Source organism: Thunnus albacares, chromosome 23, assembly GCF_914725855.1.
Source record: "Thunnus albacares chromosome 23, fThuAlb1.1, whole genome shotgun sequence".
NCBI lineage: Eukaryota > Metazoa > Chordata > Actinopteri > Scombriformes > Scombridae > Thunnus > Thunnus albacares.
The window spans coordinates 26157678-26175063 of record NC_058128.1 but is presented as its reverse complement, the minus strand read 5'-3'; the positions used below and the strand labels follow the sequence as shown (position 1 = coordinate 26175063).

Sequence of the window (17386 nt, the reverse complement as noted above, 5' to 3'; positions counted from 1 at the left end):
CTCCTCAGGTGTTTTTTTAATGGTTTAACTTTCTAATGTAACACACTCAAAGCCTGGGCAGGAAGGCCTGGGCTGCACTGGCTCCTGTGCACAGTCTACATTTTATTAACCGTTATAAACTGAAACTGAAAATAAATGTTATTAACTGTTAGGAGAAAATGAATAAAACAAAGAAATTATAAACTACAACACAATCTAACATTTAATCCTACACATACTATCAAGTTATGTTCTAAGACTCTGTGCGGCTTTACCACTTGAAAGGGACTGATGCATTTACCTGGAGGTCTTAACTGGCTTCCACTCAATGACCAAACAGCTGTTCCTTTTTCCTCCTTTTATTTTTGCAGGCTCAGCAATTTAGTTTGTCATTAGGCATTAGGTGAAAAACCTGAATTTAGAAAAACAAACAGAAAAGAAAATATATAACAATATACATGCACTTGTAAACATTGCAGGAAACAATTAAGCATCAGTGCCTTATCTCACTTAACTCATAAATCTTCTCACATTAAATGTGAATCAAATTAAAGCCCAATGCTGATACAACTCTTGGCTTAACATCAGATCCTGTATGCATCTTACTGCGTTTTAACATAAGTGTTTAACATAAAGTACCTTATACTCATATTTATTTAGAGTAATAATAAATTATGCAGTCCTTAAACCAATAGTTTTTTAAGCCAACATAAACCCATAACAAGCTGTACCTAAAATCCAAGCAACTAACTGCTATTCAAAATTTTATTCATGTCAGTGGCAGCTGGTGACTCAAAAAGTTGGGAAGGACAGGAGGAAAACCAACATGGAATCTCACAACAAACCACATCATACTATATCATCGTCCCCCACTCGATGAAATCTGAGGGGTGGGGGGCAATTTTATATGCCAATAAATAATTTGCTTTCAAAAACATATACATAGGAAGAAGAAGTGCTCATTTTAGCCGTGGAGTGGTTCAGAATGTGTCATTTTACCAACAAAGTTAAATTCAAATTTATAGTATTGTTCTATTGTGACAACAGATTTATGTTCTCATCAAAAACAGACAACATATCACATGATTTACACGTGTTTCCTATGTATTTTCTTAGTATACAGAAAGTACATCAGAAAGTATTAATGCATGTATCAAATACATGACTTACACACTCTTATCTATGTGCACGACATATAAAATATAGTCTACAAAGTTGACATGTTAACACTTGTTATTCTAGTTACTTCAAGCTTATTACTCAATATATGACTCAGCATAAAAACGAACTGAAGAAATGATCACAAGCAAGCAGCCAGACCTCCTGCCCATTCATTCACTAATCACATAACATCAACAGGTGACTGAACAATCACTCAATTAAAAACTGGATCAATTCCAAATAAAGGAGTGAGTGCAGACAGCTCACTGTAACTTCAACAAGCAAACTACCCACAGCACATTATATGATCTCTGCTGCATTCTTGTTAAGGAGATAAATTCACACAACAGCCACACAGAGAGACATTTAACTATCTGAGATGAAATTAGTGCCCAAAGAGACAGAGAGAGAGAAGCTGTATCTGACTCATGTTATCTGACGTCTTCTTCTTTCCTTCATGGAGATGAAGTATCCATGTCATAATGTAACAGAACTTTATGGCTGCTGGTTAACCAGTCTGATATCATTAGCAACAATGACAAACAAGCTAATTCTCCTGGTTGTTTCTCCGGTTAGTTCTCTCTCCAGCCTCCCCGGTGGCCTCCTGCCGCTGCTGCGCTGCACAGTCTAGATCCATCCTCCCGTTAGCTTAACAACAGTCCTTAACAGTCCTTCAATGGATGTATACAGAGTCCTTCAGTCTGCTACAACAAGCTAAGCGTTGGCGAATGCAAGCAGCTATCTACTGCTCAATAAAGGAAGTGAAACGTAATTTATATTTATTATGTATATACATATATATATATATATATATATATATATATATTAGAAACTCATGTGTTGACTTGACACATACATATATATCAGTGGAGTCAGGCAAACATCTCACTCCAACGTTTTGACAGGTGTAATTTGATGATAACCATTCATCATAAACAGCAAGCTAGCGCCAACTCATCCCAGTTTAGGACACCAAGCTAGCACAAATACTGCTAACAAACTACAAACGACACACTACAGTACATAACAGTACACTAAATAGAAATCCTACATTACTGACAAACTGATATAAATGCTTATGTGACGTTTACCCACTTGAAAGAATAAATGGGAAACACAATGTGTGTTGGCTGATTCTCAGTGGTTTTTCTGGTTCATATAACTGCAAACTGAAGAATGCAGCACACAGCTTATATACCCACAGGTGATTTGGTGCTTTTTACACTCAAAATAGAAATGTATGAAATTGAATGGGGGTGTCTGTAAACATGAAAAATAAAGTGCATACATGTAAAAATAATACATTTGAGTAAGTGGGCAATTACATATTAATATCCTATGTGCCACAATAGCCGTCTGAAACAGAAATGACACACACTTTTGTGTAGCTGTTTGTCTCTCCTTTTCTGCAACTTCCACACTGGTGACCCTGACGTTTGTCTGCTGGATGTCTCCTGAGACATCTCTTCACGAACATAGCAACTAATGCTGTCTCAATCAAGCTTCCTGAGTTCTGGGAATTGTTTGCCTCGGCCTGGTTCGCCCAGATGGAAGTGCAATTCGTACTTCGGGAGATCACCACAGTTGACACAAAATATTATTACGTAGTGTCGGCCCTCAGGAGTTCAACAGCAACCAGAGTGGCGAGCTTCCTCAAACACCCTCCGGCAGAGGACAAATAATGAATCACTCAAGGCCTGTTCCTTTGAACTGTCTGATGCTGAGTGGGCTGGCCAGCTCTTCTATCTGCAAGGGCTTGGCAAAAGCAAGCCGTCTGAATTTAAGGACAGGATGCTGGAACATGGGACATCACAAACTGAACTTCCTCTTCCTCCAACTGTTTCTGTGATAGCTGCCATCTCAGGTACAGGCTACTCTGGCCAACACCAGCATCACTGACTGCTGGGCTTTGGCCGAGGAAGCTGATAAATTTCTTCCTAGCATGACAACAACATGGCACGGCTGCACTGTTTCCAGCTCAGGCTTTCTCATCACTGGCTGGAGACATTGCCACTGCAGCAGCAGCTCCCCCATGGCAGCAAAGCATCGTTGGCCTACATTTTTACCATGCAAAGTTCGTTCCCAAAGCCAAGCAGTGCTGTGCCCCGTGCAAGTTTGTTTCGATGGGAAACACCAGGGCTGGCACTCAGCAGAGCCATGAGCATTGGCTGAGCCAGGAGGCTGCTGTTCATCCAAGACACCATCTCAAGGAGGACCAAGGAGGACCACCAGTCCTAATCCGCTGAACTGATTTATGGTCAATCGCTGCAAGTCCTGGGGGATTTCAATCCCAACACCACGGCTCCCTGGTGTGTGACCCACCAAGGGACCACACTCCTGGATAACGCCAGGGTTTTTGCACAACATGAGGGTTTTCCACTTCACAACATAGCCTCCCTCAGTCTCAAATCCCCACAAGCCTGCATCCACCATGATGCCCATCGTGGGCCCCTGCAACCTCCCAATGACAGCCTATTCCGCATCTTGGAGACCGGGGACAAGCTCTTTGTGATGGACGTCGGTGGTAAGCCGGAGCACGTTTTGGTGGACTGCCTCAAACCGGCTCACCTGGACATGGATTGCCCTCTTGGACTGGCCCAGCCCCCATGGCGGAGGTGCCCTTCAGCCCCTACACTACTCCCACACCACAGCAGGGCCCCCAAGGCTCTTCCTGCGGGAGCCCCAGCCCCTGCTCCTGTGCTGTGGAGCCATAGCGGCTGGGCCATCCACCCCCCTTCACGTTGACTTCTTTTTCTGTTATGGTGAATTCTGAGGGGACGTATGTAACGGACAGAAAACATCAATCAATCAATCAATCAATCAATTTTTATTTATATAGTGCCATATCACAACAGAAGTCATCTCAAGGCACTTTTCACATAGAGCAGGTCAAGACTGTACTCTTTAATTTACATAGACCCAACAATTCCCCCGTGAGCAAGCACTTGGCGACAGCGGTAAGGAAAAACTCCCCTTTAACGGGTAGAAACCTCAAGCAGACCCCGGCTCTTGGTGGGCGGCCGTCTGCTTTGACCGGTTGGGTTGAGAGAGAGAAAGAGAGAGGGAAAGGGGGAGGGGGGACAGGAGAGCAACAATCACAACAACAACAACAAGCATAAGCATCAATAGACAGGGAAGGATGCCATCAAGACTGTGAAGGACCGCGAAGGCTCGGCCCGGGACCCAGGTTTTCCTGTGAGATGACATAACATAATTCACCATAATTGGTGGTGCAAAACAAACAGTTTTGCTATGTGCTGTTTCTGTGCTGTTTTCCCCTCACAGTGACATAGTGACAGTTGGACATGTCCCTCATAAGCAGTGAGTAACTATGGTAATGGGGGCTGTTGAGTTTGACTTTTTTCTGTGGTTTATGTTCAGCGTTTTTTTCGACTAGCAGTGTTAGCTGTGTGAAAAATAAATGACCCACACCTTTGTGAAGTCAAAAAAGAAGTTGTTTGTCTCTCCTTTCCTGCAACTTCCACAATGTCATGTAACAGTAACATGTAGCCTTGCTAGTGTTTTGGGAGTTGGCATTTGTAAATTTTGTTGTGAAATTAAACATCTTTAAAAATGCAAGAACTTGACTAATGCTATCTAGCAAGCTGAAATTTAACTTGCTGGCGAATTACCTTGACATTATATGAGACTAATTAAAATCTAATGTAAGCAAAATAAATAGTTGGTTTAGTAAAGTTTGACCCTCCAAGTCCTGATACTGATGAATGTGACTTCAGTACATCCTAATGGTACTGATGGCATATGTCATGTCCTCTAAAATTCATCATGACAATATGTTGTTCCCTTTTATTTTTCCTTATCAGGTCCATCAACTTCCACCATCCCCAGCACTTTAGCAACAGCAACTCCACCACCTGCCCATGAAGAAGACACAACACTACCTACCTGTACCACCAGCAGCTCCACCACAAAACAAAAAGAACCAGTCCCCCCTCCAGGCCTGATCCTAGATGTGAGTTAATTGCATCCTAATGATATTGATGAGATGTGCCATGCCTTCTAAAAATCATAATGACAATATGTTCCCTTTTATTTTTTCTAATCAGGTCCATCAACTCTGGCACTTATGCAACAGCAACGGCACCATCCATAACTTAGGAGTTTATTTATTACTGTTAAGTAGTCTTTCAGTACCCTTTCAATTCTGGATCTGAGGTGAAGGAAAGTTCCTCAGAGGAGGTCAGAAGTAGTCTCAACTACATCATGCACAGCTCAACAGGTCTGTTGAGTATAGTAGTAGTAGGAGTCACTGTAATATAAAACCTTAGACACACACACACACACACACACACACATACATACACACACACACACAGTCATGTTTCCATCACTTAAGAGAACATTACATTGACTTACATTCATTTCCTGGAGACTTATCCTAACCTTAACCATAACCGCCACATGCCTAACCCCAACCCCCTTCCCCCCCACACACTGCTTATTTTTATCTCCCAGCTTCTATATTTGATTTGTTCATTTCTTCTGTGGCAGTGGGGATGAGCAAAGAGACAGCTCTGCTCACTACAGTAACCTCACACAAGAACTGAGTTGTGAGCCAGCTGCAGGAGCTAAATGTCCTGGAAAGAGTTATAGCACGAGGAGAAAGAAACTGTGTCTCCTCTATTTAATTGGCTTAAGGACACCACTGTAGTGCAATGGCCTGCAAATCTGTTGGAAAATAATGTAATCTGAGAGTAGATAGAAAAAGAAATCCTTAAACAGTCTGAAGTGTTTGGCAGATGGCCTCTCAGCACTGTGCACCATAAATGCATCACATATGTGCTGCTGCTTTGACAGAGCCTAGGAGGAACATGTCTGGAGGGGAAATAGTTAAAACTGTTCATCTTAGCAAAGCTGCATTGGAACCTATTATTCTAAAATGAAAGGGTAAGTCTGACATTATTTTCTTATAGTCAACAACTCCATTTAACAGACCCAAACCAATAATGTGCTAGTCCTTCTCTCCATACCAAGTGTGTAGCTCTCAGCTCCAAGGCCAGTATTTTTGTTAACAAGTGAATTTACTGGCTTTTCATCAAAACTCAACAAATACATGACCAAACAAATAAACAAATAAGGTGCACATAGGAACTTTCACTTTCACCAAAGCACCATCCAACTACACTCCATTGTGACAGGGATAGATAAAATAGAGTGAAAGAGATACATAGCAATGAAAAGAAAATATAAAAATATAAGAAAATCATTAGAAAAATGTGCATAAATCATGACATTTGCAGATATTAAAATGCTTCTACAGATTTTCCCCCCTTTAAAAACTAAATAAAAGATCTCCACATCTTCTTAAATGTATTTGCCCTTAATCATGAACATACATTTTTTCAAGCGCAAGACAGTGCAAAAGACCATCAAGCCAGAGTTGTATGCCAGTGTTTTTTTTAGTACTTTTTAGCAAAAGTTACTTAAACAGGAGTATATAGTGCATTTTTGGGGACTATTTTTGACAATGGATTAACCCACGTTTGGTGTTCTAGTGAGTATTTCTGGCAGCAGGACACATGTCACCCAGTGCAACAGCGTGTCTCACTGATATTAACAACAATGGAGCTCTATGGAGAGAAGATAGGACATATTAGGCTTTGGATATACAAATGATACTTTTCAGCACACAGTCATCAATTAATCGTTGGTTTGGATCTGCTGCTGGATATTAGATTTGTTGACAGTAGAAAAAATGCAGCATGTTATCAGACTCAGTCTTCAGTATTCAGTCTGCCCATTTTGAAGAAACATCCACCATTAAACCATTAACACAAACAGCAAGCCTAAAAGTCATATAAGACTAAATGATGTGTGTGTATTTTAATCAAGTTGGATATGTACCCCTTTAACTCTGGCATCTACGATATAAATTCATGCTGTGCTGCCAAGCACTGTTCAAACACAGAAATGTATTTTGAGTGGTCTTGGAGGCCTAAAATTTGCAATATCAATCTGAATTTTGGGGAAATGTGTATAAAATGATGCTCAACACATCCAATATATTATCATTTGATGGAATGGTGCTGCCATAAAAAACTTGGTGTCTTTGGATTGAAAATTTTACTTTGCAAGGACATAACTAAGCATCGATGAAAAATTCGAACCTGTAACAAGCTGATATACTGCAGAACACATGTGATACGGTCATAGAGTGTGGGAAAAAAATTCATTCAAAACACATAGTATGAAATGTAGAATATTTCACTTGTGGCCACGTAGAACACCATTTAGGTTGTTATATGACTCTTGATACAATGTGCTACAACATGCTGTAGTAAGCATATTGTCTCAGTTCCGGTTGCTGACTGTGTTTACTGTTAGCATTTTTGCTGCTCTCAACTCAGTTAATTTTGCTATATCCTTCATTTCCTGGTGTACATTTAAACTTACACTAGTTCTACTAAAGGACTCTTAGCTCTCCCTTCTTTTAGTGACTTTCCTCACTAATTCCACAATTGTTAGTTACTTTAGCTTAGCAGTAAGCAATGGCTTCTCTCGTCTCACTTCTCCCTCTCGTTCTCCTGCTCTCTCTTGCTCGATGTGTCATATGTTTAGCTATTCCTCTGCCTCTTTTAGTGATAATGGTACATGTAATAAATGTAGTTTATTTGCAGTGTTGGAGGTGAGCCTCAGTCAATTGGAAGCATGGCACTGCACCATGGAAAACCAATCATTAGCTACTGTAGCCAATGTGGGCTGATCTAGTTTAGCTCCTACTCCCCTTGTAGTTCCCGAGCAGCCAGGAAGCCAGGGTGGCTGGGTGACTGTCTGAAGGAGGCATAGCCCTAAGCAGAAGCCCACAATTCACCACCAACCAGTTCAACATTTCTAACGGGTTCCAACTCAGTAACACACCCACTGAGAAACCAACTCCGATTATTGGCAGCTCCATAGGGAGAAACGTGAAGTTAGTGAGACTAGCGGCCATCGTCAGATGTATTCCTGGGGCCAGAGTGGGTGACATAGAATCAAATTTAAAACTGCTGGCCATGGATAAACGTAAATATGGTACAACTGCTATTCATGTCGACAGGAATGACTCCCGATTACACCATTTGGAGGTCACTAAAATTAATGTTGAGTTGGTGTGTACATATGCAAAGACAATGTCAGACCCTGTAGTTTTCTCTGGGCCCCTGCCTAATCTGACCAGTGATGACATGTATAGCTGCTGAGAATGCTGTGCTCTCACTCTGATGGAAACCTGGCTCTCAGACAGCACACGAGACTCTGCCATCCAAGTTCAAATACATTCTGTGTACTGCAGTGACCACAAATTAGCCTCGGGGAAGATCAGAGGCGGCAGTGTCTGTGTCAATGTGAACAACAGGTGGTGCGCAGACGTACAAGTTGTTGGAAAACACTGTTCGGCTGACATAGAACTATTGATGATGAAGTGCAGACCCTTTTACCTACCAAGGGAGTTCAGTGCAGCGTTTATACCGACTGTTTACATCCCCCCACGAGAGGACTCTGCGACCGCGCTGAGGCTGCTGCACAACAAGATCAGCAAACAGGAGACTGCACATCTGGATGTTGTGGTCATCGTAGCCAGTGATTTCAACCACTGCAACCTTTGGAGTGTGCTCCAAAAGTACCATCAGCACGTGAGCTTTCCGCCCCGGCCGCACTTCGGACAGTCCAACCACATCTCAGTGTTCCTCTATCCAGCCTACTCTTCAAGCAAGCTCCCTCAGTAAGTAAAACTGTTAAAGTGTGGAATGAAGACACTGAACTGGTGCTTCAGGACTGCTCTGGGAGTACAGACTGGGAGGTGTTTAAAACTACTGCTATGAGGGAAGATTCTACTGTTGATTTAGAGGAATATGCTTCTGGGGTAACTGACATTAGCACATACATTGAGACCATTGTTCCCACAAAATGCTACAAGACATATCCAAACCAAAAACCCTGGATTAACTGTGTTCGGACCATGTTATGTGCTCGCTCCACTGCATTTGTCTCAGGCAATGCTGAAGACCACAAAAGGGCCAGATATGACCTGCATAGATCTATCAGAGAGGCCAAGAGTATAGATTGAAGCTGGAGGGATATTACACCACCGCAGATTCCTGATACATGTGGCAAGGCCTGCAACACATCACAGATTACCAGCAGAGGAGCAGGGGGGCTGCAACCAGCCAAGCCACACTACCAGATGAGCTGAACGAGTACTACGCTCGCTTCAAGACCCTCAACACCACTGACTATTGTCCTGTTGCACTCACCCCAATTGTGATGAAGTGTTTTGAGAGGATAGTCATGACCCACATCCAGAAGACCATCCTGGACACCTTGGACCCTCTGCAGTTTGTGTATCGTCAGAACTGGTCCACTGACAACACAGTCAACACTGCCATCCACACAGTCCTAACACACTTAGAGGGCAAGGACGCATATGTTAGAATGCTATTTATCGACTACAGCTCAGCATTCAACACGGTCATCCCACACAAACTCTCTGAAAAGCTCCTCACCCTCGGATTGACACCCTCTCTTTGCAACTGGGTGCTGAACTTTCTAACAGACAGACCCCAGTCAGTCAGAGTAGGCAATCACACATCAGGCACAAAAACTGTAAGCACAGGGAACCCCCAGGGCTGTATGCTAAGGCCACTGCTGTATACACTCACGTATGACTGAGTGGCCTCCCAGAACAACACCAGCATCATCAAATTTGCAGATGACACTACAGTCATTGGACTGATCACTGGTGGGGTGGAGACGGCGTACAGAAGAGACGTGGCAGACCTGGTGGCCTGGTGTCATGTCAACAATCTCTTCTTAAATGCAGACAAGACCAAGGAGATGATCATCGATCACAGGAGGAAGAGGGAGCTGAACACTATACATGAAAACCTGGTGAAAACCTTTAAATTCCTTGCCACCCACATCAACAAGGATCTCACCAGGTCTCACAACAAATGACAAATCATCAAGAAATCCCACCAGCAACTGTACTTTCTAAGAAGATTGAGGAAATTTGGCATGCCAACCAAAATTCTCAACAACTTCTACGGGTGTACAGTCAAGAGTGTCCTCACTAGTTCCATTGCAGTCTGGTATGGAAACTGCACTGCCCAGGACAGGAAGGCTCGATAGTGTATGATCAAAACAGCACAGTACATCTCAGGAGCAGCTTTCCCCTCACTTCAGGACATTTACAACACCAGGGTCATCAGGAGGGCACACAACATCATTAAGGACAGTACACACCCCCAACATAACCTCTTCACACCTCTGCCATCAGGCAGACGCTACAGGAGTGTGAAATAAAGAACAAAAAGACTGGCAACCAGCTTCTATCCACAGGCCATCAGGCTTGTGAATAACTCCCTTACACACTGCTCTCCTCGTATCACTCTGACTGAACATTGAACATTGAATGCTGCTGTCACTTCACTGTCATCTGCATTTTCAACACACTGTTATTTGCAATAATGTACAGTGCATCTTATGACCAGTACCCACACTATTATTTGCAATATTTGCAACAATGCATAGTGCACTTTATGACAATTTCTGCCATTTGCAATATTTGCAATAATGTAGTATGCTTTATGACCTGTTGCTCGGTCAAATCAGGATCACTGTTTTTTTTGCACAACACTATGCTGTGCAATACTGTGCTTTACACATTGTGTACTGTTTATTGTGCTGTGCAATACTTGAACTTATATGTAACTTATAAACTTGTGATTTTAATTTTTAAAATTTAAAATTTTAGTTGAATTTAACTCTCTTTTTCTTTCGTGAAGGGTGGACTGGCAAAGTAAGAATTTCATTGTATGGTGTAACAGCCTGTGTTTACTGTGCACATGATAATAAACTTCTTGAATCTTGAAGAATATGTTAGTCTAAATGAATCCACTCCCCCCATTCATATGAATACTCACATTCCTAGAGACACCGGCTGAGGAGGTGGAGTTGAAGCCATTGTCAACTCAAGCCTAATATTCAACCCTAGACCTAAACTTGATTATAATTCATTCAAAAGCCTGTTCTTAGTCTCTCACACCCAACCTGGAAAACTTCACAGCCAGTTCTATTTGTTATAGTATACTGTCCTCCTGGCCTGTACTCTGATTTTGTATCTGAATTCTCAGAGTTTTCATCAAACCTAGTCCTTAGCACACATAAAAGTAATTATAAATAAAGGTGACTTTAATATTCATGTGGACCTCAGTAATGATAGCTTTAGCACTGTGTTTTGCTGAGTGGAAATAAACCCACTCACTGTCTTAACCACACCCTCAACCTTGTTCTGGCATCAAAATTGAACATCTCATAGTTTTTCCACAAAATACTATTTTATCAAATCATTACTTGATAAGTTTTGAATTCCTATTGCTGGACTACATGCTATTAGATAAAATTGTCTTCACTATATGTTTATCTGATAGTGCTGCAGCTAAATTTAAGGAAGCAATTCCATCAGTGCTGATTTCAATGCCATGTCTCAATACTACAGAGGACTATTATGCTAACTTAAGTCATTCCCAAATTGATCATCTTGTTGATAGTGCTGCAAGCTCATTAATCTGAGTGACACTCGACTACATCTTCCCTTTAAAAAAAGATGAGGTTAGCTCCATGGTATAATTCCCAAACCCACAAATTAAAGCAAACATCGTGAAAATTTGAAAGGATATGGTGTTCCACCAAACTGGAAGAACTCTATCGATCCATGTATTCCTATATTTCTCAGTAGTGATGAGTTCATGAGCTTCTTTAATGATAAAATTCTAACTATTAGAGACAAATGAAATCGCCTCCTGCCCTCAAACAACTTTAGAAACAGCTGGAAAAGCTGATATATTTAGACTGTTTTTCTCTTATTGACCTTCTTGAACTAATGATCTCCTCATCTAAACCATCAACCTGTCTCTTAGGCCGTATTCAGACCAAATCAGGCAGTGCAGCGAAAACACTGGCGAAAACATTGGCTGCAGCCATTTTGGCCAACTGTGGCTGGAAAGTTGAGCCAGAGTCAACTTTTGGAGAAACAACCCGACGTCACTGTGGCTGAAGGCTGCGGTGGCCAATCACAGCTAGAGATCAGACTGATCAGAGTTGTAAAACTCTGCCGTGAGGGAGTACAAAGACATTACTAAGTGAGGGGAGGACATTGCTCTTCATTTGATAAGTAAAGTTAGACTTTGTAGTCTGCTTCCTGACTCATATTTAAAAAGACGAGAGAAAAAGAGAGAGTTTAGAGCACCAGCGAGAGAGAGAGAGTGTGAGAGAGAGAGAGCAGCAGTGGTCGAGCGAGCTAGAGAGTGAATGAAGAGTGGGAGCGCTGGTAGCGAGAATGCTGGTGAACCAGATCAATAAAACGTTAGATTCTTATTGTTTCACAGCGGTTACGTTCTGGAGCACAAATAAACACACCCACAACCCCACACACCTCCGCTCAACCCTGTGGCTGAACGCTGCATCGCCTGATTTAGTCTGTATACAGCCTTAGACCCCATCCCAACTAGGCTGCTTAAGGAAATCTTACCCTTAGTTGGCACTTCTTTACTAGATATGATCAATCTGTCTTTAGTAACAGGCTATGTACCACAGTCCTTTAAAGCAGCTGTAATTAAACCTATACTTGAGAAAGCAGTCACGAATCAGTTGTGTGACTTTCAGTCAGGATTTTCAGTCAGGATTTAGAGCGCATAACACAGAGACAGCACTGGTCAAAGTTACTATTGACCTCTTAAAGATTCTATCAGAATCAGAAATTCCTTCTCATTAGTGACATCTATGGCCGTTGCAAAAAAACTAGCCCATGCATTTGTTCCTGTTGGCTGGATTATTGTAATTCCTTATTATCAGGCTGTCCTAACAAGTCTCTAAAGACTCTCCAGCTGGTCCAGAATACAGCTGCATGCGTACTGACAAGACTAGGAAAAGAGATCATATTTCTCCCATTTTAGCCTCACTGCATTGGCTTCCTGTACAATCCAGAATGGAATTTAAAATCCTTCTCCTCACCTACAAAGCCCTTAATGGTCAGGCACCATCATATCTTAGAGAACTCATAGTACCCTATCATTCCACTAGAACACTGTGCTCCCAGAATGCAGCCTTACTTGTGGTTCCTAGAGTCTCCAAAAGTACAGTGGGAGCTCCTCTCTCCTCTCTCCCTCTCCATCTGTATGCATTCATGTACCATTAATACATGTTACTAACTTGAAGTTTTTGTGCTTTCCCGTCTCACAGGTTCCTATGGATCATGGTTGTAGACCCCATAGTTATGGATTGCGAGCTTCTGTGGGTTGTGGTTGCGGACCCCATGCTGCCATGGTCCTGCATGAAGCTCATGCCTACTATTATTATTATTAATCATATTTTATTATTATTATTATTATTGTTGTCATTGTTATTATTGTTGTTGTGCTTCTCTGTGTGTCTCTCCTCCTCTCCCCCTCCCTCTTTATCTCTCAACCCAACTGGTCAAGGCAGATGGCCACCAGCCACCTAGAGCCCGGTTCAGCTTGAGGTTTCTTCTTGTTAAAGTATATAAACTCTATTCAGTATATTGCTAATAAATACTAATATGGGATACTTTATATGATGATAATTGTACATATAATTAGGGATACACAATATTATTGGCACGTCATCAGTATTGGCCGATAAAAGCTCTAAAATGAAATATCAGTATCGGCAAATTCTGCCGATTATGAAAGGCCGATATGTTGCCTTCCCCTCCGCCACCTGGCTGTGCTTCCCCCAATGGACTGTGTCACCCCGACGGTCCCGGTGCTTCCTACGCAGGCCCCACTTCACTCAGCTGCCTGTCAGACCCGCTGCTTCTTCCTACCTTAACCTGAATAACAAACCGGGGCTCGGTGCTCCTGTTGGATCCACATGGAGAGCCGGGGCTAACGTTAGCTGAGAGGCTAGCAGAGCATTAGCCGCAGCATGACCAGAGTGAAGCACAGTCATCTGGCCTCCCAGCTAGCCTCCATGTGGATCCAACCGGAGCACCAAGCCCCGGTTTGTTATTCAGGTTATTACTGCCACCTTCTGCTCCCGTGTGGACCAGGGATTAAATCCTACACATTAATCCTGTCTGTCTAATAAACTCAAAGAAAACTCTACTGCTCCACCCACTTGGCAAATTCATTAAAGTTTTAATGCTGAGCTCCTGAACTCCAGTCTTCCTAGGTTCTTCCTTCATATATTGTATTTCTTTACCATACTTAGTACAATCTATGCTTACATGCATAATAGTCTCCTCAGCCAGCTGGAAAAAAATATGTGCATATATTGGTATTGGCATAGGCAATTGGCCACAATGAGTTGGAAATATCGGCATATCGGATACCGGCGAAAAATCCAATATCCAATATGCATCCCTACATATAATTATAACAATATTGGTAACAACAGCTGGAGCAACGACAATAAAAGTGTTATTAATTGTAATACTAATTGTGATATATGTATTTGGCCCAGAACAACACTTCAGCCAATGAAGGTGAAAGGTCACTGGTTTAAGCAGTACAACCACTGTCGTCTGTGATTCCATGCTGAAAATAATATTCACTCTGCCAGACACACACACAAAGCTTTCCATTGCAGTGCAATAACACATTTATTTACTCTTTTAATTATGCTTCAGCTGTCTCAAACAGAGCTGTGTGCCCAGCAGATGCGCATGAAACCACCCTGTAGGTAATGCATCTGTGCAGCCATTGATTGTATTGGTTTGATGCTGACGCCACTCTGTCTGTAGGGGAGGGATTAGGACAGAAACCCCTTCTTTGGGGGTCTGAAGGCTGTTGTTTTTTATGAATGAATACCAGCTACGAATTACACACACACTCTCTCAGTAAATGTGTTGTCTCTGTAGAAGGAAATGATGCAGTTATGAAACTGATGTTTTGTACAACAATGTGCATTTTGACGATACTGCAGTAAGAGCGTAGAGAGCAGGCTGCAGGATCGTGGGAAAGGTCCTCCACATAGGGCACTTGTTCTTTGTGTCTGTTGTTCTTGTGTAATTGATCTCACTCCACCTCCACAGCAGAGTGCTTCACAGCCACATACTTTTTAAGGCTGCACCATTTCATCAAGTTGAAATATTCTACATATACTGTGCATAATTTTATACACATTTCTTAAAATCCAGCCTGACATATTTGGTATCTTTCGAAACTTTAGAATCTCCACTAGATTTAGTTGGTTTGAAGAATGCAAGATGAAGACTTCCGTATGGAAAATAACTCTTCTCATAGCTTACTTTATACACAGTATGATGAGGACGTGCGTACTCAGCAAAAAATTTTGTGAGCGTTACAAAAATATTAACAGACAGGAACCTGAGGGGAATATTACAGGAATGTTACATGTTTGCTGGGTAGCTACATTCATGTGGCTGAAACAATTAATGGCTCAGGTTTTACTCAAATCCTCATGTTTCCATTTAACTGTTGTTCTAAACAGAGAGACACCTTTCTTACTATATCCACAGATTACTAACTGTACATTTTTCATCTAGTCGTCTATGTGTTCTGAATGATTGTAAGGTTTGTGGATAAAGTGTGAAAAAAACAGGCACAACTGTATAAAAGGGCAATGACACATATGAAAAATTCAGCGTCACGTGAAACTTTTTATCTGGGGAGTGAAAATTTTCACAGGTGTAAAAGTCGTTTCAAATTTTAAGATGAAAGTCACTACTTGTGACTTTTAGTTTAATATGCAAATCATATATATATTTCATATCAAAAGGAATTTATTTTCATGTGCAATATCACTACATATGTTATTATTTTATCCAAATTTGAACTTTTCTTTATGTCCAACTTTGTATCAAGTTATAATCCAAAAAAAAAAAAAACATTATTTATTTGTCGTTACACCTACAAGCAGGCTGCGTAAAATGTATAAGGCCTTCATTTTATTAAACTATGCAAGTCAAAAGGCTGAAAAATGACTAAAAAATCAGTGACGATTAGTAGCTGCAGCTACAAGCAACTGCTTGTCTCATTCCAGTGTTGAGCCAATATCTACCCCAGCATTAAGCAAGGCTACATTGTATTTAATAGAGGTAAACTCTGAATGGCTGTTCAACCGATAGCAGCAGATTCCATTTAAAACGCGTTAAAATGTGAATTTTGTTCATAAACGCAGTCTGCCATGTCTGGCCCGCAGCCAGGATTCGTCTCCTCTGTTTTTTCTGGCCCCAGTCCAGACCCACCTCCCCCGCCCGTGTTATCCACCCACGCCACGGGAGAGGTGATTTCTTTCTTTTTTTTCTCCTTTTTGTAAAACCTCATCCTCATTGAGCGGAGCCTGGTTTTTGGAGTGGGCTGCGGATGCAGTTATTATGCCCACACTTCTCCGACTATCCGTGCCGTGCTGTCACGCCTCGCTGCTGCATGGTCCTGCCCGGTACCGCGGTGTGTTGTAGCCGAGTTTGAGTCTGAGCAGCTCGGCGTCTCGGACTCCGCCGCTCCCGGTGTTCTGTCTTTCAATGCTAATTGAGCCAAACTGTCCAGCTGCTCACTGGTTAAATCTGATCAGTCCCCCTGCCTGTGTGAGACCTATAAGTGGACAACATACCTGTGAACGTGCTATTCAAGCTATCCTGATCGGCTCCATCTGTTTCTTTTTTCTTCCTTTTTGAACTGTTTTCTGTTCACCGGGAGAACGGAGGAGCTGCAGCACCGGGAACCATGAGCGGACGCGGTGAAGAGGCCGGGGAGAGCTCTGGCTCCCAGGAGCCCGCGGGAGCCACGGAGCCCCAGAAGAGGAGGCCGGGGAGACCGAGGAAGCCCCAGAAAGTCAGTCTGAGTTTGTGTTCGCTGCTGTTCACCGAGGGCGCTCTGCGGACAGGCAGACATAGCCTACCGTAGCTGCTAGTAGGAATCAGATCCAGACTGTAGCTGCACATTATGTGAAAGCTGAAATGTGTGCTTTTGTTGAATATACACAATTCGGTCTGAGGATTGAGGTAAAACTTTTGCAATGAGTACAGATCTTAAGCCAGCTGCTCTGATTCTGCCTACTTTATAAAACTGCACAGAAAGCTATTCTTGGTCTTAAAATGCGTTGGATTCGGTTTTTGTCAGTCATTGGTCCTTGTTTAACCTGAGGCATGGTGTGTAATCCACTTTAACTTCTTCCCTTATGCATCTGTGGAGCTTAAAATCGTGTAAAGTCTACAAGTTTCTCTTTGTAACGGAGCGCAATTTACTACTGTTTATAGGCTACTTCC

The 17386-nt window shown here is 42.2% G+C and overlaps 1 protein-coding gene across 1 annotated transcript in view; it reads left to right on the top strand.

Annotated features, from left to right (window-relative positions):
- Positions 1 to 16010: 16010 nt before the first annotated feature.
- The window catches only part of hmga2 (high mobility group AT-hook 2), a 103481-nt gene continuing 102105 nt past the window's right edge, over positions 16011 to 17386 (top strand). The window contains exon 1 of the mRNA XM_044344087.1: positions 16011 to 16952. Coding sequence (XP_044200022.1) covers positions 16845 to 16952 — 108 coding nt within the window. The 5' untranslated portion in view covers positions 16011 to 16844. The remainder of the gene's footprint in view (positions 16953 to 17386) is intronic.